The sequence below is a fragment of the Rhea americana genome, unplaced genomic scaffold, assembly GCF_003343005.1.
Source record: "Rhea americana isolate MKP2758 unplaced genomic scaffold, rheAme1 scaffold_64, whole genome shotgun sequence".
Lineage (NCBI taxonomy): Eukaryota > Metazoa > Chordata > Aves > Rheiformes > Rheidae > Rhea > Rhea americana.
The window spans coordinates 3,413,380-3,441,137 of NW_028186801.1; the positions used below are offsets into that span (position 1 = coordinate 3,413,380).

General features: G+C 36.8%; 1 protein-coding gene and 1 non-coding gene across 5 annotated transcripts in view; one reads left to right on the plus strand and one right to left on the minus strand.

Annotated features, from left to right (window-relative positions):
• Positions 1-27,758, minus strand: part of LGR5 (leucine rich repeat containing G protein-coupled receptor 5) — a 94,615-nt gene that overhangs the window by 13,220 nt on the left and 53,637 nt on the right. For 2 of the 4 annotated variants that reach the window (XM_085320488.1, XM_085320487.1), the window contains exons 5-15: positions 17,876-18,091; positions 14,902-14,973; positions 12,222-12,290; positions 9,215-9,286; positions 8,345-8,416; positions 8,171-8,239; positions 7,936-8,007; positions 4,908-4,973; positions 4,627-4,698; positions 3,681-3,752; positions 2,257-2,382 (exon numbers count right to left, since the gene is read on the minus strand). In XM_085320488.1, the coding sequence (XP_085176614.1) occupies positions 2,257-2,382; positions 3,681-3,752; positions 4,627-4,698; positions 4,908-4,973; positions 7,936-8,007; positions 8,171-8,239; positions 8,345-8,416; positions 9,215-9,286; positions 12,222-12,290; positions 14,902-14,973; positions 17,876-18,091 (978 nt within the window). The remainder of the gene's footprint in view (positions 1-2,256; positions 2,383-3,680; positions 3,753-4,626; positions 4,699-4,907; positions 4,974-7,935; positions 8,008-8,170; positions 8,240-8,344; positions 8,417-9,214; positions 9,287-12,221; positions 12,291-14,901; positions 14,974-17,875; positions 18,092-27,758) is intronic. The other 2 variants (XM_085320490.1, XM_085320489.1) reach the window with 1 other exon arrangement.
• Positions 20,964-21,035, plus strand: TRNAP-CGG (transfer RNA proline (anticodon CGG)). The gene has a single exon. It is a non-coding gene; the product is annotated as a tRNA-Pro (tRNA).

Genomic DNA, 27,758 nt, shown 5'->3' on the forward strand with positions numbered 1-27,758 from the left:
TATTTTACGGATGGTATCTGTATTTTTTTTTTCCCCTAAAGCAAGGAATGCTTTCTTTGGTTTTCGATTAAGCAGCAGATCTGCTGCTTAATTTTTCAGCTCACAAAGGTGTGGGGTTGTCAGTGAATGTGAACACACAGTTACGATGGATGGAGCTAGTAACTGAATTCTTTACAGTACTGAATCAAAGCATCAGATAAAGAAAGAAGGAGTGGTTGGCAACACGACTTTATTTCCTTGTAGCTTGCTATAGCAGGCTGGGCTAAGCTGTGTGCATTCTTATGCTCCTACTGAAGGTGGGGCCGAAGATGCTCAGCTGTTTGATGTGTTTGTGCATTGAACAGCAATGACTGACTTAGGCCAGCCGGAAGCTTTTATACATGAATTTGTCTTTAATGTTATAACCAACRTGTAGTTCCAACAATTATAAAGGGTGAAACTTAATTTTGTTTTAGATGTCTGTTCAAGGTTGGTGCTTTATTCATTGCATTGCATGCAATTCACCCATGCATGCCTRCAATGCAATGTGTGAAGTCCTGATCCTGTGTGAAGTCATGACCATTTTAATCCATGGTAAAAGTCCTATGGACTCCAGGTCAAGATATTACTCCATTCTCTCCTGACTAGATGTCTTTACTCTTACAGATATCAATCAGCTCAAGATACGTAATCATGCCTCTTTTACTTTTTTTAATGAATTCAGCTACTGCCTGACAGTTCCTTGTTAAGCACTTACATGGATTAGATTCACTGTAGTTGCATTTTGGCAACGTACATAATTTTACTGGGGGAAAAAGCGTATAAAATATAGTTCTWATACAAGAATTAACAAATCCCAGTTTTACATAATTTAGTTGAATAGCGAATTATTCTAGAAGCAATACTTCTTATGCCTGTAGGCCACGTCATATACATATATATTACTATATGCTTGCTAGCTGAGACTCACTAATTTTCTTGTATTTACATTCTTTCAAGAACCTCCATATATTTAGAATTGTCACCTGCCTTAACATGCAAGCAAAGTCTGTGAAGTAAAACTGTGATTAAAAACTCAGCCTCAGCCATACAAGATTTCTTATGGTACTTGATTCTTGACCTTTGAGACCCATCTGAACTTGCATAAGGCCTCTAGTACTTTGAGTTTTTCATTATGAAGTAGTTTCATACAGCACGATCAAGTCATCACCCATCCTCCTCTGTGACAAGCTACAGGTATTGGTTTTATTAAGTCTTTTAAGGCATTTGTTCCTAATCCTGGAACCCTTTTTTGCATCTCTTCTCTCTGATGATATTACTACACCACCACAGAAGTATTCTAGTGTGAATCCCTCCAATGCAGTTAAATCAGCTTCCTRTTTCTACTCATGACTCCCTTGTCTATAACTCCAAAGTGCTCTAGTCCTTTTCAGTGGTGGTATGTCTCCTTGAGTTGTTGGCCTACTATGACTTATGAAACTTTTGCAGTGTAAAAGCTGAATCTAGTGAGGATGTACCTATGCACATGCTGTTTGTTTCAAACTTTATGATATCAAACCTCCTACAATAAAATGGAGAATAAAAATATATTTTGCACTTGGACATCTTCCAGTTAAAATATAAAAATCAAGGGAACTAGGGGTCAATCCCAAATACCGTAAAGTCTGAGTCAAATCTCCCTTTAAAGTGATTTCCCTATGGTCATCTAAAGACTGGCAGAGCTGCTAGAAAATGTTTCCTTCCTGTATCACAGACCATCCAGCAGGAAACTATCAGCACGAAAATGTTTTAATAATGATGGACAAGTATTATCTGAATCTTAATCAAAAGATTAAAGCTAAAATCCGCTTGTATATAACCAAAAACTCTGGACAAATACAACCAAATATTTTAAATTTTCAGGAGTATATTCTTCCCCTATATTCACTGAGTTCTCATTAAATTTAATGGAAGTTCTGTAAGAACAACCAGCAGAAGAAGGGCATATTACRAAGCTGCTAGCAATATTGTTTTAACAGCTTTTGAACCATATCACCAGGAAGCAGATGTGGCTCATTTTAAGCAAGTACTGGGGTTAATATTTCAAAACCCTTCATAGTTTCTTCAGTTAAAAGTGAGCATAATAAAATAAGTCTATCATATTTTTATCATATTTGCTTTAGTTTTAACAGTACAGATCAAAGACTGATAATACAAAGCACCATGCCTTACACACTGACACACCTTCCATGGCATATGAACCCAAATGTGGCTTATTAGTTTTAATGATATACTCACTTGAGTTCTGGAAAATTTTCAGATGATATCAAACTTTGTAGGGCATGATTTCCTGTTAATTTTAAATGAGTTAAACCACGTAGCCCCATCACAGGAAAAGAGGACAAAAGGTTGAATGACACGTCCCTGCATAACAGCAAATAAAAATCAGTTTACAGGTTTTCATTTTTTCTTCAGCGCTTGAAGTATCGTGTTGGAAAAACAAGTTATGCATTTCTAACTGTTAAAGATCAYGGCACTAAGCAGAGACCCCAGTCAGCAGAGCACATCTGCAATATCATTCAGGAGAACACATCTATGTATCTAGTAGAAAGCTAACAGTAAGATCCTGCAGCTTAAACAGTTCAGTGGGTTGCAGGAGGAAATCGCTGCTCTGAATTCTCCACAAGCAGCAGGGCCATGGATGGGGAACAAGAATGTTTCAGAGCAGGACAGGTCTGGGCTGGAGAGAATGAAGGTGACACTTCTGAAATGAGGTTTGTCGGAGCAGCTGAGGGAAGACAATGCAGATGAACACAGATATATGGCTTGGAGAAAAGAAAACAGATGAAGGAAAAGTGATTGCGATCAAGGAGAAATATGTGAAGTAATGAAAGAGGAAGAAGTTCAGAGGTATTCATTTCTCTCTCTCTCTCCCTCTTCCACTTTTCCTACAAGCCTTTTCAGCCCTCTTCACAGTAAGCTACACTGTTTAAGCTGGTTAACGCTCAGGAAGGAGCAAGAAGGGGATTGCTACTGAAATGTTTTTATGCCAAAGGGCGGGCTCTTTTGGACTATCTACTGAAATCTGAGGGGCTAGTTATAATTAGGAAAAGCAAATCTATTGTCAACAGGCTTAACCTCCTAACCAGAATCTTCACCTCCTCATACATCCACTGCCTCAGGGAGTCACCTTAAAGAGGTATTCCAAAGACAGGGGGGAGATGAGGAAGTTAATAAAGACTGAGAAGAGCTTTTGAATAAGACCTGTAAAATTAGGCCTATGATGTTTTGACCGCTAACTACTCTGGCTGAAGTTACTAAAGAAGAAAATCTGTTCCATCAAATGAGAAACAATGAAATAAAGATGCTTACTTGAAAATGGTATTCAATTTTGAATCTGATTTTTTAGTTCTGATACACAAATAGTAACAAATCTGCCTTGGAAACACTGCTGTAAAAGACTAAACTACTAACAGAAGAAAAGCAGATACTCTAATGTACTTCACGGGCCCCAAATCACTGTGCTTACACAATGGTATAATCAGCTTTGCCACAATACCTATGGGAGCTGGTGAAGTATGAGAAAGCAGACATATAGATAGGAATTCCATAGACCAGAAAATTACAACAGAGAAAAGCTGAGGCACTAAATTATAAAATTTTTATATGCACCTGCAAGAAAAATGTGAAAATTTAAACATAAAAGATAAATAAATACTTACAGTTTGATCAGAGATGGTAAAGAAGAGAATGCATTGGGATGAATGATTCTAATTTTGTTCCAAGCTAAATCCCTACAAGAAAAGTGAGCGAAAAATTACATACCCACTGAGTGAATATGGAAGTTTTCATACACTTGATTAGGATGCCTAAATATAAAAAAGGTGTTAGTTACATGCAAATATTTTCAATAAGCTTCTACCTATTTCACAATGAGATGTCTTTTCCCAGTTTTTAAATTATATTAGTCCATTAATAGTGTTAGTTACTAAACTGACAACTTTCTCTAAAATTTCTTAATGACTTCTATAATCTAACTCAGTTGTTTTCAGTCTGTCTCACAGTCTCCCAATGCAGCAGAAGGAAGAATGGGTATATGCACTACTTTTAAGAAATTCTCATGATGTAACTAGGAAAACCAAATCCATTATCAACAGGCTTAACTTCCTAACCAGAATCTTCACCTCCCTCAAAAAATCAGAAAGAATGAAAACACTTTTTTTTAAATAAAAAAACCCCTATGAATTAGATTCTGCAAAGACTTACACCCATGAGTAATTTTTCCACATAACTATCCTACTAGAATGATTGTCTGAGTAAAAGTCATAAATCCATGCAAGATTAGTATTTCTTAACCTACCATCCTCTATAAAAAGATTTCATGCTCCCTAGAGCCGATCAGTGARGACCTGCCAATACATACTGGCTCTGGCTCAGTCTCTTGCTCCACCTCCACCAGAAATGCTTAGAAGCTATTATAGCTATATGTTTACATCCACATTGCTGCAGATGCTCAACTTCACAATGTTTATTCTGCTTTCACAATTATGACCTAATGGGTGAATGATCCAAGTGAGGAAAAATAGAAACAGGAACGTTTTGGGGGCGGACAGCGTATGCCCCGTGCTTCTGAGAACCCAGGTGAATCGCTGTTACGGCAGTACTCACAGAGAGCGCAGAGCAGCCAGCTGCCGAAAAGTGTCTGCTCTAATTTCCTCGATTTCGTTGTGATGCAAGTCACTGAAAAAGCAATAAGAACCTCATCGGTTTCAAAAACATTTGGAGGATGCTTTAGTGTATTTTAGACTGAGTTCATGGATCACCTTTCTTACAYTGTAAGAGTATTTGGGATACGTCAAATTGGCTAGCAGTAACAAAATTAGTGATGCTCAAGTAAATGTGTATACAGATGCCTCATCTAAGGCATTTCAGGAGAGTTTGAAGCTTACATTTTTTGGAGCTTTTTACATGCAGTAAAACAGGGTAAATCTTCCAGCAGATTATAYGACAGATCCCTGCAATAAGACAAAAAAGTAAAGATTAACAGTAATGTAACATTAAAAGGAAAAGTCTTCCTTCCATTGTCTACCTTCGTGCTGGATTTGAAAATAACTTGTTTTTATTCACACTCACAAGCGAATAGAAATTTTCAGTCTCAGTTATTATCTTCCATCTGTCAGATTTTGACTTCTAATTTAGGAGTAGGAGCAGAGGAGAGGAGAAGTTAGGCTATATTAAATCCATATCCTATGCTTGAAAATTCCTTGCATTGTCTGAAGATTTCCTGCCTGAAATGTAGACGTCTGAGTGTTTTACACTAATGAAATTTGCAGTATGCTTATATGAAATAGCTTCACATTCATCAGGTTTAATATCTGACAAATATTTACATTGTTTAAAATAAACTACAAAATACATATATTTTGTCAGAGAAGATCCTGTATTTTCTGGCTATAGTCACACTGAATAGTAATCAGCTTTCCAGTCTATACTTTTAATTAAAAGTACTGCCTCTGACCCTTAGAACCGTTATATCTTCTAGTTGAGAGCTGTAGTTAAAAATATATTGGAACTAACTTTGAAATCAATCACTACACAGAGGGGGAAAAAAACTAAAAAGACTTGAGCCAAAACTCAACAAATTACAGAATAAGTAAAACATCTGGACTGATTTATAGTATAATYTAACTAATCAAAAACAAGGCCTGTCAATTTGCAGAAATTGGAAACAAAAAATAAAAAGAACTAATTCCACGCCCTACCTCCCCCAAATAATAGTCTCATCCTGTACATCTTGCTCAGGGAAAACTCACACCAAACTGAATGGGAATTTTGCCTATGAAGAGAGCATTATAGCTATACACAGGAAAGATGTCCTTTTCCATTGTTACCTAATATTAGCCATTCAAAGAGTAATATGTTTTTCTGCCTGTTTCAAATTCTTTAAAACTGGTTCAGCTCTATACAGTTGCTTCCTTGGAAAAAATTTAATTTAATTTTCATTGTTACTGTCCCAACAGGGGCATTTCATATACTCTACTGTGATTTGTGGAAATGGTGAAAGCAATGGCAGTGTGTGAACTGAACATACCCCACTCTTTTTACTGCGCACACAGGGTGCCATCGATATGCATACATTTTTGTTATAATAGCAAAGATTACTGACTCTGTTTTTGTGTTGTTCACAGGTAATCTGTGGTTCAAGTCAGGCATGTTAGAGAACAGTTCTAGTGTGCTGGAGACTTTTTACCTGAGGTTAAAGATGTTTGGTATATCTGGTGGATTATGACTATTCCATCACACAGATATGTGACTTGCGTCTTCTTAAAAAGATGTTACCAACTTGGATTTTATACATACTGATAATCTCTCTCCACACATCAAAAAAAGATCCACCTCTCCTCAGTTTTGATAGAACACTAGAAAATATTTCACTTGTTCATTTTTAAGGATTTTTTCTGCTTTGTTAATACACGAGGGTCTTTGCAACAAAAGGCAAGTGGTTTTGGGTCACATGCTGAGGTGCACACTTAACCGTGCTCAGAGCAGTCTTGTGAGGACTGCTTGGACCATGTTCTCAACTACACCTTTGCTGCAGGTGCACAGACATCCAGGAAGCCCCTGCATACATTAATCCACATTTGGAAGCATTGGAGGCTAGGGAGGATGCCCAAATTGGCTTTCAAAGCAGTGTTTGGGCTTGTAGTATTTATGTTTCAAAGCAGGATGTTTTGCTGTGTCTGAGCCAGGAAGTCTTCAAGATCTCTGCCTCCAAATGACTTGTGGGGTTCAGTACCCCATTATATTTCATGCGATAGACAAAACTAAGTGTGAACTTAAATATGGGCTTGGCAGGTTTGTTCCAATCTGATGAGACTGGGGAAAGAGCAACTCTGAGTACATGACACTGCTGTCAAATTAATTTCCCAACTTTCTAAATTACCTCTATATTACTCTAGAAATATAGAGCGACACTTGAAAATATAAATTGTGAATTTCCAATGAAGGGTCTCACGCTACTATGAATTGTACTATGAACTGTGTTTATATTATTATAGTGTTTATTTGCTTTCTGTTTAGAGTTTATTTATCCTTTTTGAATAACACAAGACATATCTGAACTTAAGTCTGTATGCAAACTTTCTTCTGGCAATAAACTCTATTTCTGTCTTTTATCATTCTGGAAATGATTATAATGAATCTATCAACTAAAGCTTAATTTTTCTAGAAATGGTTCGTGACATCCACGCTGGTATTCAAATAATGTGTTACAATCAGTGCTATTCCAGTATTGGCCAAGAGAACTAATACCAAATACATTCCTAGTGATGTAAGACATAAGGAAAGTGCTGTTGGCTCATTCTCAAAGAAGTGGACACAATGATTGCTTTCATTAGTGATATACTCCAAGGATATTTCCAAGCTAAAATAATATTGCATAGTTAGTACAAAAACTACGGCCTGCATGCCAAGGAATAGTCTATTAACATTTCAGTCAACTACTTATGTCTGGTTGGAAAAGAAAGTAAAAGAGAAGCGTAATAAAGACTCAAAACTGCACTCCTTACTCAATTATATTTTCCATTGACTTGACTGAATCATCTGCCTCAATGAGGAAAAAAGAGATTAGTGTAGGAATGTCAGAATGAACACAAACAAGGCCATGTAAATAGTTCTGATGGTTTTTTTAAACAAAATCAAGAATCATTTTACCCTTTCCTGAAAACATGCAAAGTAACTATATGTGAAAAGGAATCTTTTCCAACAGTGCACGGGAAATCCTCACTGATAAGTGGACTGTGAGGTTTTTGAAGCTGGTAATACTGAGCAAAATAGGCGCCTGCTCCCTTATCTGAGTTCCTAAGCAGCAAGGTGATACAGAAATAACAAAAGTGAGTAATTTCAAAATCATAATTATTTCATTTGTCCACTAATCTTTTGTGTTAATGTAATGTTGTCGATCTTACTGAAACGTACAGCACTTGGAGATTAGGTAACTGGTCACAAGCTGATTTGGGGAGAGAGGTGATCTGTGCTCCTGTGAGTGTCCTGTTGAAAGTATTTACAAAAATAAAAAAAAAAATTACTTTTTAAACATTGCAAAGTGAATACATTTTAGGACATTCCTCAAAATAAGTTACTATCCTAGAAACCAAAACAAAGCAAAAAAAAAATTATTTTGCATACTACAGACTATTTCTCTAGCACTTACAAACTCTCCAGACTTGTAGTCCCAGTCAGATCAGGAAACTCTGTTATCTGTGAAGCACCATTTAAAGTCCTAAAATTTAAAAACATCATTTCAGTATCATTATTGTCAAGGAAGTGTGAGACAATTGTAATCGTTCACCATAAAGACATTTAAAATAAAAAAGTAAACACATACAGAGTTCTGAGTTCTGGTAAGTGCTGAAAAGCAGATTTTCCAACAAGCTGAATAGGGTTGTCATAAAAATGTCTGCAAAAATAGGGGAAAAAGCCATTTTATGCAAAATATTTAAAAAGATTTAAAATAAATCACACAATTATACTATATGGAAATGAATAAACTTGGACTTGGTGTACCTCTGGGCTTTTTCTCACTTGCTAACCCATTTCCATCAACCTTATTCTGAATGCTCAAGCAGCCATTGTTTCCTTGGTTTTAAAGCTAGAAGCTAGACAACAAAATATTTCCTCCTTCTTCCAGGTTTGCAAAGATAGAAATACAAAGATGAAGCGCTGCTTATGATACAGTACAAATTCAAATTCAGCAGGTGAAAAAGTCGGAACTTCTTATATTTGGAAGAGGCTGCCTATCCATAGCATTTGAGCCCCACTGCACTTTTGAAGCCCTGCTGCTTTTGCTCATAGAATAACATCCCTCAAGATGAGTCACTGTTTTTCTTACATTTATTTTGCAATTTCTTATTTTGCCATTTGCCAGTTAAATGCATTCATATGTAAGACACTGGGAACTGAGACTAGAAGCCATCAAAAGTAATTTTTTGCTAACTTCTACACTGCCAGCGATCCTAGCAGACTCATAAGCAATAGTTTAAACAAAAGCTCACATGCTGGGGAGCACTACCATCTCTTCAAGCAGGTATGCAAACTGCCCATCTCTCCATGAAGATGGAAAGATATAAGCTCTTGTCTGCTTGTATAATGCTGTGCTACACAGTATAGCCAGAAGGAGACCTATTTGACTGCCACAATTATGGTATTTAATTTCATCTTTTCTAGCAAGAGTTATTGGTAAACTATTATCACTTACATTGTAATAAGTGATGGATTGCCCACAAATGCACGCTCAGGTATTGACTTGATGTTATTGCTGTGAAATCCCCTAGAAAAAGAAAAAATAGTTTACACAGTAAGAAAAAAAAAGTGAATGCATGATCTGGGATTTTTTTTGTTTGTAATAAGAAAAGCAACTGTGTTTAAAAGTTATATCCTTGTTTCTAGAAGAAGACAGCTGAAAAAAACAAGAGAAAAAAGCAAAGAAATGGCTGGAATTCTGCATTTTTCTATGTGCACAATGTTATTTGGATGAAGCAAATTGCAAAATAACATTCTAAAATTGAGATTGCATAGTAGGAAAGTGCATAATAGGTGCAGATCACATATACATGTAGGCACATGTATGTGCATATACATATACATAAAGGATGTACTGTATATAAAATATATACATATATTCATATATTTTCCCTGTACTTGTTAAACTATAAGTATTTATTTCTGTGGGATAATAATGAATTGTGCAAATTCATCATGAAAATGATTTTAGACACGTTACTGTAATATGTTGAGCCTCCCCAAACCACCTTTTTGTTGAAATACTTTAGATACAGACATGAACAAACTATTCAATGCCTGCTGACTAGAGGACCAAATCTTTACCTTACCATTAATCACTAGATTTTATCATATGAGTAATTCTTCATTGTGAAAAACAACTAAGGGTTCAAAAAGAACAATGATGATTTGTGTGGGAAACTCCCATTAGTTCAGTCTGGTATGAAGAGAGCTTCCCAGATTAAATTTATGCATTTAGAACGCCTCAAATTGCTCACTGATGCAAGCATCTTTGGTCACTGCTTGAACAGGTCCCACAGTATTGTTTTCACTCATTTAGTTGGCCTGCTACTGGTGATRAGCTACAGAGCAAGGCTCTAAATTCCTAGTTCTTTTGCATGTAATAAAGAGTGCAATCCACGRACATGCAGATTCTAAGCAATTTGAGGAACCATTTCATCCAGATCCAATAAACAGACTGTTTATGTCGCTGTATTGAACAGAATTCCTTGCATGGTAGAAAAGCTAAGGAACTGGCAYTACTGCTTCCCAGAGCAGTATCAAGCCCTTTATCATCACTCTGACTATAGTCTGAGGGAGGAAGGAGCACTAGCCTCAGCCAAGAGCATATTCCAGTACATCTCTACACAAATGTGCATGAAGCAATTCTGAGCTGGTCAGAAGCGACGTGGCTCACGGACAAAGTCCATTTCCTGTGCCCAGTTCCTGTAGCACTGCACCCCAGTGGGTACAYGGTGTCTGAACAGAAGCTGGTTTTGATCTTGTCTGTTCTCACAGTGAATGAAAACGCTGTCCGCACCCTTGGGTAGAAAGCCTAAAGTAAGGTCACACTGGGAAAACCGTTTCTGTAGATATCTTTGAAATCCAGTCGGGCAAATACTATTATGCACTAACTTTGGGTAACAAGTATATATCCACTTACTTTAGAGGGATAACTACTCTTACAGCTGAGATCTTGAAGCAAAGCATGTGCAACAGCGGAGCTCCTGTAGCATCAAAAAGATACAGCACCGCCCCCTTGGCCGCTTGCCAGCAGATCTCCAGCTCTGACTGGCTGCCTTGATGTCTGCAAGCCCTTTGCTGCCCATACGCTGTGCTTTCAAGTCCAGGCACAAATTCTGACAGAGACACAAGCCCTGTCTGCGAACACCCTTACTAAGATAGCCCTGCAAAGAGTTAAACCTCTGTGGTCAGAACTGAAGGGCATGCAGAACCCACAGGAGAGACCTCGTGCTTTAACGATCAACATCCATGGCTCAGACAAAGCGTCAAAAAATACAGTCAAATTCTGTGCCTAATTTGGGACTTCAGATTCCATTTTCATACCCTGAAGATTTCTTGCACTTAGCAATTACCAAGGAAATTATCTGAAGTAACAGTGTTTGAGGTGAGGTCCTGATTAGAGGTGAGGTCCTAAGGGGATCAGTAATCTCAACCACATCTGGTAATTTGCTGGAGTGGACAAGGTGCACTTACTGCAAACCTGGAGTTATCCACGTTTGGCTACTGGCTCCTGGGGTCAGCTAAAAGGCAATCCTTTGAGGCCTCTGGATTTGTAGCCCACAGGGGACATTGTGGCAGTTGAGAATAGTTGGACTGAGAAACTCATAGTCCCTTCCCCTTCTCCAAAGCCTCACTCTTTGCCAGCACTAGAGCTGCTGAGCTGGTGTCAGCATTGCCTGGAGATTCCTTGCTTTGAAGAAAATCCCAGGTAATTACTTAGACTGGCTTTAAGATCAGTTTGTGATGCAACAGTGGCACAATTGTGTCCAATTACTATAGGATTACCCAGTTTTTAAAAATCCATAYTGATGTTACCAGTAACATGGTAAATAAATCAAATGGAAAGAATTTGAAGCATATAAATTGTTTCTAGCTCATTCATTTGCATTGGTTCTTTTAAAAGAACAGCTGCTTTTTACAGTAAAATTGGCTGGTTAGTTTTTACTGTTGATTTTATTTTATGCAAACTATGTTTGTGTATTGAGAAGTGTTTGGTTTACAGCATTGCAAAGGACTATTTACATTTAAAAGAAACTGCTTTAATTTAATTTAAGGCTAAAGTGTATGCATGGGGGGAAAGCAAAAGAAATTTAAACCTGATGGGCTAATAGCAGAGCTACCACCTAGAAGACTGTGGTATTTTGAAATAAATAAAACTGGTGTGTTTCCTATTCAGAACGAATTATTGTGTTCATTATATACTATATTATATTCCAAGGATGAAATTTCTGAAAAAAATCCACCGCACAATGCATTTCAGTACAAAAGTAAAAGCTGTCAGAACTTAAATGCTCTACTTAAATGTTGAAAATTATCTTTATGCATGTTGGCATGTTTATTAGCTATTTCCAAGACATCARTTTTTAAGGATAACTGATAAAATCACTAGCATAAAAACAAAAAAATCAGTTACAGACTAGACAAAACATCCTACTTCCTAATACGAGCTCAGTACTTACAATTCTTTTAGGTTTGTTAGTGTCCTGATAGCAATGGGGAACTCGTCCAGACTGTTGTAATTTAAATCTCTGTGTAAAAATAGATTGTTTTGTTAGGTTATATAGTCTTTAAGGGATAACATAAATTGTTGGCATTTGTAACAAAATATCATCTTCCATRTATTAAATAAATACATGAGCCAAAAGTCAGGAAATCCTCAAAAGCAGAGGGATGTTTTCTAATAAACTCCATTTAGGGTACATTATCATTCCTATTTTTTCCTCAACACCCAATTTTTAATTACACATTACCTATTTTTCAATGAAGAAAATATAAATGGATTCAGATAGTAGTAAAGGATTTGCTTGGTAAATTGCCTATCCTTTTCATTATTTGAAAGCATTAATGGAAGCAAATCTGCCTTGTAAATAGAATATTGAACAACTTTGTATGGTAAACTGAATTTTACATGGCTGATATGTCTCATTATAAAGGTTTCATTTCCCTCTGATTCACTGTCTAGCTGTATTAGTCTTTCATTTTTTTCTCTGATGTTTCTTTTCATCATCTGTGTGACCAAGTAATACTAAGTGAGAAAAACAAGAGATATTGGAATTGGGAGGGTAAAAATAATTGGGGGATAACTTCCCCCGGCCCAACCAAGTGGCAAAACATCCAGTAAGTTCAACGTTATCATTAACAGTATTGTTAACTGTGAGTTTTGACAATATTCACATGGAGAAAGTTTCTAACCATACAAATCATAAAAATAGTATTTAAACTAGCCCAGTGATCTCTGTTTTAAGAATGCTCAAGCTGCAATGCTAATTAGACCTCATTCTATTAAGCTGAAGAGATTATAAACATACTGCTGCCCTTAGCACGACATGTGCATCATTTAGCCTTAAAAAAATGAAACTAAAACTGAGATATGCCCGTTTAGTGGGATGCTCCTTGGGTGTTGCTTTTTGAGCCATGTTGTCTGAAAAACTTCAGTAAGTGACTTTTTGAATGGGCAAAACACAAATCACAGTTTACAATAGATTAAAATTGAAATAGTATCAGGCTGAAGTAATGCAGGCAGGAAACTGCTGTCTGAACTCAACAAGGCTTTCCTTCCTGCTTGTAAATCTTTCTCCTACTCATTGATAAAGAGAGATTATGGGCATGTACAGTTTGGTTTTGCTGTCCAGTGATATGCGATTTCCAGACCTATGTGTTGATGCAAACCAATGGCCCTAAAGCTGTTTTCCATCATTTACACTGTGATTTATTTAGATTATCTTGAAACTATCTAGAAATTCGTCTATAGAGAATGAGATGCCAGTCAGTGTGCTTGCTGCAAATGCTGTGTTGCCCTATTACAGTGAAGTGGCTGCACCTACACGTATTCCCAGGTGCAAGGCTGTCGTCTGTGTTTTCATCTTTCCTACCAGGTGGCTGAGTTCGTAATTTCTTATTCCATTGTTCATTTTTTCCCCATTTTTGACACAGATGTCATGTGAATCTCATTTAAAAAAACAAAACAAACTATTACATTATCCTTCTCCCTTTTCCGTTCCCCTTTCCGGTGTTACACTGAGGGACTTCCTTTCAATTCACAGCAGGTTAAAAGTCAAAATTGTAACATTGCAATGCAATGCGAAGAGATGAATGCAATCAAAACTAACGATTAAAAAAAAAAAAGGCCCAAATTTCTTGCCTTCTGATTTTTGTGAAGCATGAAAGCGGGTACTAAGTGTTTCTCTGAATGAGAAAGCAAATCATTAGGTTTGGATTAGCATTACCCTTGTTGATACTTTATAAACTCACTCCTCACAATGGGTCAGCACCATTTTAGCCTCTGTCCTGACTGGGCAAAATATCTAAGATTCCTAGAGAACATTCAAGTGGTGGTGATATAGCATGTGTCAGGGGGAAAAGATATGCAAGCTTTTGTTGTCTCTGTAGCATTTTGAGGTTCTGGGGTCTATTGTAGTGGACAGTATCTTTCCTCATCTAACTGTGGCAAAATACACTGCACAATATATCAGCACCGCTTTCTTGTTTGGCATTCCTCTGTAGAATTAACTTTCGTTAGAAGAGGCAGAAAAAAATTTGAAGCAACTTGAACATAACTATGGTGAAAACTTCAGACAATTTCAATCTTTGCCAGTGCCATTCTTTAATGGAGCTCTTCAAAGAAAAAAACCTGGATGCAACTGAAGTATTCCTTTCCACCCTTCTAAAACACATACACTTGGCTCCCTCGCACTTTCACTTTTTACAGGGATAAAAAACATCAAACTATCTGATTTCTATAACCAACCCTTCAGTAAGACAGTTTATTAATGTTAAATCTTTTCATTTTGACATTTTTCCAATCTAGTTATTACCTTTGCTGATTAAATAAGACAAACAATACTAACCTAGGCAAGCATAACTGTTCATGAGTACCCACTTCTTTTTCAAAGCCTTGTACAGTTTTCAAATCTCCTTTAAACCACTTTTTAATTGACAATGCTTATTAAAAAGGCAAACTGATTTAATAGTCAAGAATAGGATTTGTTATATACATTCATTGTGAATGATCACTTAGATCCTGCAGCAGTCAGGCAACYCGAAAAACAGATTTAGCTTTCAGGTTATTTTTATTCTTTCAGAATATTAATGAAAACACTGGAAAAAAAAAGGCGGGAAACAAATAAGAGGTCAACTCACAAAGTCTCTAGGCTGTGGAGCCCATCAAAGCATTTCTTTCCCAGGGAATAGATTCTATTGTTATGGAGATGTCTGCAGGGGAACATCAAGCACACAGTCAGGAAAGCACGTTGCACATAGTGGACTTAAGCAAAACATTTTGATGGTTAAATCAAAAGAAACTGATTTTCAGGCATGCACTGATTACATTCAAGTCATGCTTTTGCAAGAGCATGTATAGGAGGCATCTCCCCCTTGCCTTTCCTCCTGGTATCTCCCTGCCCATGCAGGCTTTGATCTGGTTTCATAGAAGTGATTTGCTTTCAAACCACCTAGATTGTTTAAAGTGTAAATCCTGGTAGGCTGGGGTTTGCGTATTAAGTACTCTGAAACTCTAGACATATTCTCATTGTGATTAATTAACATGTTGCCTTAAAAACTGTGTGGTGGTGTGAGGTGTGTTTGGAAGATGTATATTCAGAGGATGTTAGAGGGGACAGCACAGAATTGAAGCAGGTGAGGAGATGGATAATAAAACAGACAGGAAACAGGTATTAGGGTATTAGGCTTGCAGAATGAAAGCAGACAATGCAAAGTCTAGGACAAAAAGCTGTATCTTCAATGAGATGAATAAACTAATCGATCTCGCATGTGCTGTAACTTGTATTTCTTTAAAAAAATAAAAATCCACAGCTATTTTTTCAAATGTTCAATAACTGAAAGTATTTTTATTATCTTGCAAGATATGTTATATTTTTATCAAACCTTCCTGCTTGAAAGTTTGGGACTTTCATACTCTGGCTCAGAATGCTGCCTATTTCTAAGTTTTTTAGATTGACATGGAAAAAGAACTTTTTGTGGGCAGCTCATTAATGTGAGTGGATAGCACTTGCAGCAACATCAGGGTGCTTTTTTAGAAAGGATGCTTTTTTCCCAGCAGACTTTTCTTTCATTTTACTCTTGACACTCCACCCCCATAGTGGAGGGAAACTATGGGAGTAGCACTTTAAAAGAAAAGAGGGGCTGTGAATAGGGAGCTGCTAGGCACAAATCTTTCAACACTTCATTCTGCTCTGAAAATTATTTTAAAGAACACAAACTCGCTGAATGCTTTACAGAACCTGCAGAAAGTGAGTCTACCTGCTTGGAGGCAGTCCATAGAAGTCAGAGATTCAGAGGAAAAATGTGAAAAATGCGRATGGTTTATCATTTTTTTTCTTTCCTAGGAAGAAACCTAATCAACTACTACTACTTTTTTTCTTTTTTTTTCTTTTTTTTAATTTTAACTATTACATTGACCTTTTATGCTCTAGTTAGTCTAAACAGTTGGTCTCGAAATTCCAATTATGACTATAGCTTCAATCCTACTCCTACAGGACATGATTTTTTTTGCACTGAGTTGCAAATCTGCCATACTAAATGGGAGAAAGCAGAACCACACAAAGATTTTGGTGAGCCAAAAATATCAGATGTTGCAGATAATGAGGAATGATTTAAATATTAATAATTCCATTAATAAATATAAGATCAGAAGACCAGAAATAAGCAGAGTTGATCTAAAAAAATGGGGCATAACTGAGTAGAGATGGTTAGGGCATCAAAAGAAGGGATCTTCTCCTGCATTTTTTAACTGCCCTCATATCACTGTATTTCTGGTAGGTATCTAGAGAATGACTTTCAAGACTTTCTCCATCTTCAGCATTACTAAGTCTAGAAGCTCAACCAAATGACAACCAAATGAAGTCTTCTCTGAAGACATTAAACTGTAGGAGACTGATAATGCGGAAGTTCAGTTTACTTCATATAAACAGAAGGCAAAATTGTGTGGCACTACAAAGCTGTTACCCCTAATTTTTATGCCCTATACAATGTTTATATTAAGCACTAGACACAGATGATGAGTATAATTTTCAGTAGAGAACCCCAAAGTGTGCTAGGTAATTCTATTTCCCCAGGATCAGATTCCTATGTCAGAGTATACTAAAATAYGCTAAGTCTCCTACACGCTATAGTTTCAGACAGCTTGTAAATCTTGACTATGTTATTCTCTCTTTAGTAATGCTACCATTTTCTAAGGTATCCTGAAATAACTTCTCTCCTTCAGTTCCCCTCCTCGGTCAGTCAGTTTCTTCAGACAGTCTAGGAAGTTTTACCTCTTGGTACATTCCCAGAAGACAAAAAAAATGAATCCATGATCTACAGTACTCCCTCCAGATTTAGGTGTGAGCTTTGCATCTGTTTTCTTTAGCAGTATTGGCATGTGAACATATCAAAATACAAAATTACATGTACTTTCTATGAGGGGAAATACATACATTTATACTGGTCAGAATTATTTCCAAGTCACCCAGAAAGCTTGTCAGTTCATTAGCTTTTTCTAATCTTCCCTCTTTCACTACATACTCCCTTAGAGTCTTAAAGGACATAAAATTCTTCTATTCCTGTTTGTTCTGCTGACTTTGTAAGAGAATTGAAAGATCACCATATTTAGTTCTTCACTGGAGATGGAAACATTTAAGCTAGATCAAAACAAGCAATTTGAAAAATATTAGTTTAACTGTAAAAAGATGTAAAAAAATCTCTTTCCAAGATTATTTTTAAAAAATGTTTTCTACTGCTGCAGAAAAATGAGTTTGTATTTGAAAAGAACATCTTCTGTAACAAATCTCTTTTGTTACAAATCTCTTTTGCTGGGATTGATCTCTTGGTAAAGGAGTATCATTAAACTCAGTGCTAAAATAAAGGGGAGATTTTAGATTTATAGCCCGAAGTATCAATGTAATACTAACATTGTAAGATAAAACAGACATTTAACTAACCTGGATATTCACCTATCATTTGCCAACAGGGGAGGGACTAGGGGAATATTTAAGGTTGTCTCAAGCAAAGTCTAAATTAAGTAAGTATTGCATCTTGAAGGAATTTATCATAAAGAGGCCAAAGCCTTGCAAAGAAGTCACAGATTGTGGCAAAAAATGCAACCAATAAAACTTACAAAACCACCAAACTAGAGAGGTTTCCAAAAGCATAGTCTGGTATGTGATGAATTTTATTCAGTGCTAGTGTCATTGCTTGCAGTGCTGGTAAACTTCTAAAAGCTTGGACAGGAATTTCTGTCAAAGAATTATCATCTAGCCACAGGTGTCTAAGGGAGACCAAACCACTGAAGCAGTTGGGAGGCACATAGTTGATGTGGTTGGCATCCAGACGTCTAGAAGAAAGAGAAAAAAATTGATTGTGAGAAAAGAMCAGTGAATTCACACAATAGATATAAGAAGTTAGTGTTAAGAACACAGCCTCAAAGGAAGGACATTGGTTGCCATGTCCATTTTTCATTTCCTGGAGATTCTACATTTCAGTCTTGTTTGCAATCTAATCCCTGAGATGTCGTATCGTGTTCACAATTCCTCCTTCACTGGAGTTATCTATTCACTGAAAGCCCAGGCTGATCATTTTTGAACACAGTTCCTCTGTGGACGAGGTTTGATTTTTTTTCTTCTGTCAATCATTTGAAAGCATGRAATAAAAAAAAGGTATAAGAAACAGAGTAAGAGATTCTATGACATAATCTGTAAATCACTGAGTCATAGAGTTGAAACGTGACTTGGCTTTCCATATGCTATGTACCCATTTTAAAAGCCAAAAATAAAACTCATTCCTGAGGCTCTTTTACCATCTTCTTTTTAAATACAGGTTATTCCGACGATTTCAATGAGCACTGAAATTAATGTTTTCTGGTAGCGGAGAAAAATGTTTTTTAATAAAGATCAGTACTGCTAACATATTTATTTTGAAAAGTAAGTTATTAAATACCCTTCAGTTGCTGTAGAGCCAACAGAAGGAGCTCATTGTACTGCTCTTCTCGAGATTCTGCAGGTGATGTCTTGCTCTTGTGTAACTAAAGAGTAGATCTACTGATCCTTTTGCAAATATGAGGTTTTAAAAAGGCACTAAAAATATGTCATATTTTCACTGACTTTTACTTTTGTCCTTTTTCCCCCATTGTGATATTTTCAGGGAAAAGTTCTGAAACTTCATGAAACATCAAGACGGTGATCTGAACTCTGATATGCTTTTTCTTGCTTCTAACGTGTTGCAGTGACTTGTACCTTCTAACATAAAAGCCATTCTCTAGAACTTCTGTTGAAGATGTCTGCAGAGAGGAATAATTATGTGAATGGTGAAACGAATACAAAATTTAAGTAGAAGTTTGAAAACACTACTGAGTAAGCAGATACAATCAGGGTACAAAATAATTCTGTACAAACTAAATTCAGTCTGTTTGAGAGAAACGTAGTGCACTTTGTGGCAGGCATAATAATCTCTTTATTTAAAGCTGCTTTTTCATTTGCAGTCATGTAAAATGTCACGTCCATTCTATCTCCTGCTTCATGTTGCTTCTACCTACTGCATGAGAACAAATAATGAATGCTAAGGCTCCATGCCAGACTGGCAAATAACTGAGACAAGGTCAGTTGGAACAAATTTATGAAGTTCAGTGTCAAAGCCCTTGTACAATTAAATTTTCAATATAATAACTGACATGGCAGGCAGCAGAGACAGAGCTTCCAGAATAACTCAAGGGTCTGTCAACAAATGGGTGAGGCTGGAAATGTTTAGAAATACTCACGAAATACTCAATACCTCCCGTATTCCCCAGACAACAACCACGCCATGCCTGTGTTTTCAAATAAGGTATAATTTGAATGAGTAGATGAGGTTTCTTTGTGTTTGGGTAGAAGTAAATTTCTTTCCTGTGTGATGCTGGTATGTAAACTAAGAAGTTACAGTTGCATTAGTTTGACAGTTACACTGATTAAAGAATGGAGGCTTTATTCAGCCTAAATGTGTGACTATATTACAGTTAACATTTTGTTCCACATGAAGCCTGAGCTTGCAGCTTTGACTTCTCCATTGACTCCAAATTAGTTACTCATATAATCTTTGGTTGCATAGTGAAGCCAACAGTCAGTTGCCTATGTGTGATCTAAAAGGCTAAAATGGCAATAATTCTATCATCTTCAGTACAATCAGGATTTTTASCTTACCCATATTTAGTATCAAATTAAGGAATTGATTTTGTTTGTAGTTTAAGTTTCCATCCCTGGTTATATAAATAAAATATACAACATAGAAGGAGAAATAGGATTGCAGTAATATAAATGAGATTCTGGGTAGTTAGATTATTGTTTAAACAGACTTAATAAGAAAACAAGAAACTACAATGGTTTGTGCTGTAAGCCCTGTAACTGGATTACATACCCTACAAGTGCTCTTAAGAAGTACTGCCTCAAGTGTTCTTTTGTTATCTAATCTTTTTAAAATTCCCAAGTACCATTTTCCTGCTTGCAGATTAAAAATTTCAGTAGTGGTTATCTTTCCTATCATATTGTAGGTAATGTACACTAATGTAAAAAACATTGATCAAAATCATCATTTTCAGCCAATTGTTTTACACGTTGATCAAGTTTTGGCACTTTAAGAACTAAACCCATTAACTCACAAACATGACCCTATTTATAATTTAAAATATATAGATAACATGTGGGGAGTTTGAAAGCTGCTATTATATTCCAAAGAGAGCCAATTTAGAACAGAAACTCTTGATCTCTTCTGATAGGCAGCATACAAGTAAGACAGCCTGTATGAAATTCATCATGAGCTCACTTAAAATGTCCAAACCTTTCAAAGTAAATGCCTGAGCCATGTGGACTGTATCCCACTCTTTCTTCCCCTGACATATTGTGAATGTTATGACCATATGCATTATAAATTATGTGAAGATATTGTTCATAGAGTATTATGAAGATRACTAATTTATTGGTACTCTGAAACAGGTGAAAGATGACGTTTGAAAAAGATTTGATTCATATTTGTTTTGATCAATTCAGCATGAAGTGATAGTTTTAAGCCACTGTTTTTCTGCAGCACCAACAAAAATGCCTTCCTCTCTGTGTTTTTTCATTTTCCYGAGTTTTCCTATCAAGAGTAAGCTCAGCTACAACCTGGATGTACCTACTGATCACAAAATTCCTTAATATCTTGTAGGTGCATCTTCCTCACGCATTCAAAGCTATCACRTTGGCTCGTTGGTCTAGGGGTATGATTCTCGCTTCGGGTGCGAGAGGTCCCGGGTTCAAATCCCGGACGAGCCCTTGTTTTCACTGGAACAGGTTGCCCAGAGAGGCTGTGGAATCTCCTTCTCTGGAGATATTCAAGGCCCACCTGGATGCAGCCCTGTCTAACATGCTTTAGGTGACTCTGCTGAGCAGGGRGGTTGGACTAGATGATCTCCAGAGGTTCCTTCCAACCTTACCCACTCTGTGAAATTAAATGCTAGATGTGGGATCAGGAGGCAAATTTCTCCCAAGTCAGACTGACAGAGATTGTTGGAGCATTCCCCTGAAACACTCAGTACAGTTCATTTGCTAACAACATCGGTGTTTTAACCTACCGAATCACTTCAAACATTGCAGGGACCRAGGAGTGTGATGGCCTTTGTCTCTCCTGCTTTTTTCCTGTGCTAGCTTGTTGCAGCTAATAAACTTTTATTTTGGTTTTCACGTCTGCTGCGGCCTCTGGGAGGCGGCTRTAGCCTGTTGTGTGCAAGAGGCAGTCAGAACAGATAATTTTTTGACATCTCTGAACTAGACATCTATTGCATGAGTTGCCTCTTGTAAGAAGGGACCCTGAAGAGATACTACAAAGGGAATGGAGTGGAAATGAGCCAAGATGACACAAAAAAAAAGTCAAGGATAAAATGTTTCTTCTCACATACACGTTTAAAATAGGACAAGTAAAACCAAAGGAAAAGGGGATATCTGTAATAGGCAGCAGAGGCAAACAAGCAAGAGCACATGAGGACTGATTTCAAGCACAGTAGAGAAGAGACCTTCCTACCTTCCTCCTCTCCTGATCTGGTTCTGTTATGTGAGGAGCAGCAAACAAGTTGCTTGCTGCAAGGTCTAGGGCAATGACAAAAAGTGGTTGGAGATGGGACCCATCTGGGGATGGTATAAGAGAGAAGATGAGGTCATCTTGCTCAGTCCCATTGTCTTTTTTAGCTTGTGGTGGTCTCTCCACAGACCAGTTCTCAGCAATTTGTTTATATGAATTGGGCTAAAATCCATTTTAAGAAATTGCAAAAGTGACATCAAAACTGACTCTGAAAAGTGGATGTAATGAAAATATAGCTGGCTATTGTGAGTTTGGTTTTCAAGCATGGTCTTTTAAGCAGGATATCCCCTTCACTCCACAGGGGAAAATGCTAGGACTATTGTAAAACCATAATAAACACACCAGCACAGCAGTTCCCACATCTCACTTTCAGCTCAGCCTCTGTATGGGCCTGCATAGGATTGATACAAAGAACCCTGCACAGCAGCAACGAGACCAGAAGAAAAAAGGTTTGGAGCATTTTTTCTTGTTCCACTATTTAGCTTTACATGTTTGGGAGATCTCTGCAGCTCAGAATTTCTCTCCTTAGTGTTTCTCTTCACATCCGAATGTGCTGTTCAGGTATTTTGATAAACCTGCAATTGAGACAGCGGCCTGGGATATTACCCAAATGACAATGTCATTGTATAAAGCACAAACAGCCTGTTGCAATGTTATTTGCATACTAAGATCAGCTCTGACATTGGGTATTCTAAATCCCCAAAGATGGGAAAAAGTGGGACCAGCAGGAGTTGCTGAGTTATCCCGGGACTCTGGCTGAATACGCTACACAATCTATGCCTAACCTAGTGCATTATGTGTGCCTAGAACACTCTCAGGTCCAGTGGCCAAGTGACTCAGAGTGGCCCATGTAGTACTAGTGAYCTCTCCCAGCTTTCCTGACAAGGTGGCTGTGTGCTAACTTGGGAGGGTCCTAGGGGTGTACAAACTGCCAAATGACCCTGGGGAACAGTTCAGGTAAACATTAGTTGGCATGGGCCAAAAGTGTGCCAGGGACCCTGCTGACAGTGCAGCACTGTAGACGGTCACGGCCAGGACCCGGGAGCAATCCTAAGCTCTGTTTGCTTTGCTGGACTAGCTGTAGCAACAGTGTGTCATTTTACAGTGCCTTGGAGGATCTCCTCTAAAATACTGGGTCACCCCCTCCTTGTTTACCATTCCTAGGGCAGCTGCTCCTCCTCACACATGTGGTATACATATGCAGTACATGTATCATACCAGGAGCACTAGAACAGGTTGCCCAGAGAGGTTGTGGAGTCTCCTTCTCTGGAGATATTCAAAGCCTGTCTGGATGCAACCCTGTCTAACATGCTCTAGGTGACCCTGCTTGAGCAGGAAGGTTGGACGAGATGATCTCCAGAGGTCCCTTCCAACCTTACCCATTCCATGATTCTGTGATATCCAGATGGGGCTGAGCCAGTCAGGAAGATTTTTGTTGAGAAATTTGTCTATCTCTCGGAGACTCTTCAGTAATGAAAATATAGCAGGCTATTTTAACTCTTATGAAACTGCTCAGAAAAGAGTTAGATGCCTCTTAGCTTCTCCTGGATGAAATAGAACATCACTCAGTGGCCTGGAATTGCTGACAGATCAGTCTATATGCACCTCACTTTGAGTATAGTCTGACCCTGAGGCTGGTTGAATGAGGGATTGCACCCAAGTGAAATGGTAGAAGGATCCTTGCATCTTGTCTTCCTCACAGCTGGCTATGAAGCTGGAAAAGCATTTGAAACTGAGAGGGGTGGTCCAACATTGTACTAGTGCTTCATATTTAAGCCCCTCTTCTGGTGTCCAGTGTGCCATGGGGTTCTAACAGCTCAAAAGAACAAGGCATGCAATACAGTAAGGAGACTGTGATACTGAGTTTTGAGACATCTTTGCATGTGTGTATTGATGCATGATGGGTACAAATAACCTTGATTTAAGCTGTCGGAAATTCCTCCTCAGGGAGTTTGTGGGTAACTGCTGAGGTACTGGCTATCCTAGGAAAGATAATGCCTTTTGCAGGCTCCATTATCATGGGGTGTGCAGTGGAAAACCACAGCTAAAGCTCTTTTCTTTTAGCTAAAGCTCTTCTTTTCATGAAAAAGAATTCTCTTAGTACAATGTAATTTCAAAGTAATTTTGTCTTTACAGGAAAGTGTTGATTTTTAACTAAAAATCAGGATTATTAGAATAAGCATTGAATTAGAAAAAATTATAGYTTAAAGTTAACATTTCTGAATTTTTTTTTTCTATTTGAAGACTAGATTGGAATCATTTTGGAAGTTTGTTTCATGGAAACCTTCAGTTCTTTATTCTGATTCAGAACAGAAACTTCTCTAGAAATGTCAAATATTTGGAGAGATGGGGAGAAGGAGATGAAAATTCCATTTTCTGACCTGTTCCACCCAGGCAATGACTAAGAATGTCCTAGACTATTTCCACATAACCTTTTATGTAAAAATCTGTTCCACATAGTATCAAAATTATCTTAAAAATAAAATTTCAGTGTTTTAAAAATTCTGTTAGGCAATTTGAAACAAATTTCATTGGCACTATTTTCATATCTTCTTATCTGTGAAGTCAAATCTATCTGCTACACTAAATAAAACTTTACAGRTTTCAAGGGGATGGTTTATCAACTCTTTCCAGTTCTTTGGAAGAGGGGCTATCTTGTATTCTGCCCTATTTTCTATTATTAAAGTTCTCTCAAATTTTACAAGAAAACGGGTGATGTGTATTTCTGTAAATAATGCTTCTTTTTAAAGATGACCGGTTGGGTAYAGACAGTGACATACTATCTGATGTGTTCTTAGTTATTTCTGTGTCTGACAAAGCTACAGGAAAAGCTGCTCATTAACTATGATGTTTGAACAAGAACATAAATAAGAAGTGAAGTTTCATCTGCAGTATTCACTGCAAAGTGTTGTATTACAACAGTGTAATAAAAGAAGAGCAGAAGGTTTGCTGCTCCATCGTCAATGTTAATCACACTTTCCTCCTTTGTTTAGTAACATTTACAGATAGAGATCTGCAAACTTATCCTAGTAACAAAAAATTATTTGTGTTAACTCTTTCAGGGAACAAAGTTTTTTAAAAATAAATGACATGTCATTGCTTGTTTTGACAAATCCTTCTTGTTCAAAAATAAAATACTTAAATTAYAATGACATAATTTATGTACTAGAATTGGCATAGACCTGACAAGAGAATTACACTATAGGAAAAAAAAAAGTATTATTTAAACARATACACACATTTAGTGAAAACAGTTGGCCAGAAAGTAAGCTGTTAATTAATAACAATATTTGAAAAATAAGTTAATATATACATCTAAAAAGTTACTGGACTATGCGGTTCTACTCAAAATCATTAAAAGCCTTCTTGATGTAAAAAGCAGTGGACAAGACTGGAGATAATGAGGCTTGGAAAATTTAAAACCCACAGACTTATATTCAGTTCTAAAGAAATACATTTGCTCAAGGTGAATGTGATAGGGAAGACAGCATTCAAGTGACACTTCAAACCCTGCTGCCAAGATCTAAGTTGCAACACATCAGTGATTTATGTCGGTCACTTTCAGTCATAGTAGTTGAGAACATGTTCTCCTCTCTTTGGCTTAACAGAAATAAATATCATTTCCACTGTTACAGCCAGTAATCCTGATAATTTGTATTATATGAGATTTCACAGGAAAATTACAGACCATAGAATATATTAAAGACGTTGGAGATAACCACATCTCAAAAATCAACTTGTTGCAGTTACTTCCTTAAATCCTCCTGTCATAAAGGGAATCCCAGTCCTACACAACCATTGTCCAAGCAGAATGTCACTATTGTTGACTACTGAACTACAAAGATTTTTATACAATTGGAAAAGATTTTAATATTGTTTAGTCTTATTTTTGTTTCAGTTACATAAAAATACACTTTGCTTGCTTGAAGGCAGCAATATTCAGGTTTTTCTCACAAATTTTTACTGCTCAAGACGAAATGAACAAATTCTTGGCTTTTTTGGTTATTTTATTTTTTGTGCCCATTTCTCATTTTATAGTATTTATTAAATAATGTTTGCTGCCTGAAGAAGAGTGATCTATTTTTAAAGGTAGTTCAAGTCTTTTAGAAAGTGTAAACCTTATGAAATTAATGAGTTTATATGACTCTGTTCAGCATGTGAATAGTATTACACCTTGGATGAATGAGAAAGAGGAAGGAACATTTGCTCATCTTTGCAATACATTGGTTCTTGCTTTATGTGCCATAGGCCATCTAACATCAACTACATCAGCTAGTCTTGTCTGTCAATATCAATACTTAGACTGTCAATACTGAGCCTGGACCTAAAATATAAGGAAAGAACATCATCCAGAAGTACTTCTTTGTGCAAAAAATTGTGATGAATTTATATTATGAGTGATCATGGAAAATCTATATGTGTGTACATATACAATTATATGTAGATAAAAATATTTTAACACAATTCTCTTCATATTAATTAAGGCAATAATACAATTAGTATAACTTGTCCCTCTACATGATTGTCTTTCTTAAATGAATAGTACAAAAGGAAGAGTTTTGAGTTCTGTCACCAGTTTTCTTTTCTTTTTTTGCAACTGTCCTAGCTTGAGGAAAAGGGTTAATAAGGCTTCCACAAATCACGCCAGGCTATATTGTTAAACATAATAAATACAAGAACTTGCTGTCTTATAGAAAATGTTTTTGTGAAGGCTTTTAACCTCTTAATTACACTCTTGAAAAGACTCTTGTTATTTCAAAGGTTTCATGAAATAATTCCTGTTGTAAATCAGAAACCAATGCAAGAGTCACCTTGTGAACAGAAGATTGCTAGACTCTGTGAAACAAGAAATTGAATCTCTGCACACTTTTATCTTATAGGCACAACCTAGTTTAAGCAAACAAAAGAAAAATAGTTTTCTTTTCCTCAAAGAGGTCTCTTTTGCCACCGATCGTCTTTCAGCTGATAGTAGCTTTTCTGTACAAACCCATATCAGTCTATCTTGGATCTGCTACACAGCTGTTTAAAGGTTTCTACTGGCCATTACTATTCTCCCTCTGTTTTGATTCTGTCACAGGATATTAGTCCTTTACACAGACTACATAAACTATGGTTTACTTCTTCAACTTCTTCCTCACCTCAGGGAAAGATATTTGCAACAAAGAATGAGTGAGACTGTCATTTTGTTTAGAAACTCTATAGAAAATTCAACGGTTTCTTTCAGAGCAACAAAGGAACGCTTGTTTGCTTGGCTTATCGTGTTTTGGTCCAGAATGTGTATAGAATGATGTGATCTCAGTAAGATTTTTTTGTTTGTTCAGTAGAAAGAAAATCTAATATAGTTACTAGACCTGCATTTTCTCATGACTTTTTAAAAGATCAAAGGAAAGAACTGTAACCTCAAAAGTATATGGCTCAGATATTTCAGTCTGTGTCTGGTCAATAAAGAAAAAAGGCACTGACCAAATAACAATTATAAGATAATTAATTCTTAAGGCTGTTTTACTTTTTTAGGAACCTTAATGAACCCTTTGTGTATAAAGGATGTAAATATTTTTCAAGAAGGATATAAAAACTTGGGAGGTAATACTTATAATGTGTGTGTAGTGGTAACTTACAAATGACAATTTTGTTGAAAACCCATTCATTTCATTAATTCTGTTCTTAAGATTTTGGCTGAATTGAAAGTATGTAAAAGAGGTTAACTACCTGGTGGATCTCCTTTACAAACATAAAAARGAGAGCATATTCAATGCAGTATGCTTCCCACCGACAGATTTATCTCAACTTCGACCAGACTAGATAGTGTGGTATCCATGCTCACTGTATCCTTGTCTTCATCAAACTTTTACCCGTGAGGCTGCTGCTATGTTCCTACATACCGCAGGAAAAATTTTTATGACAGATATTTGAACTTTTCT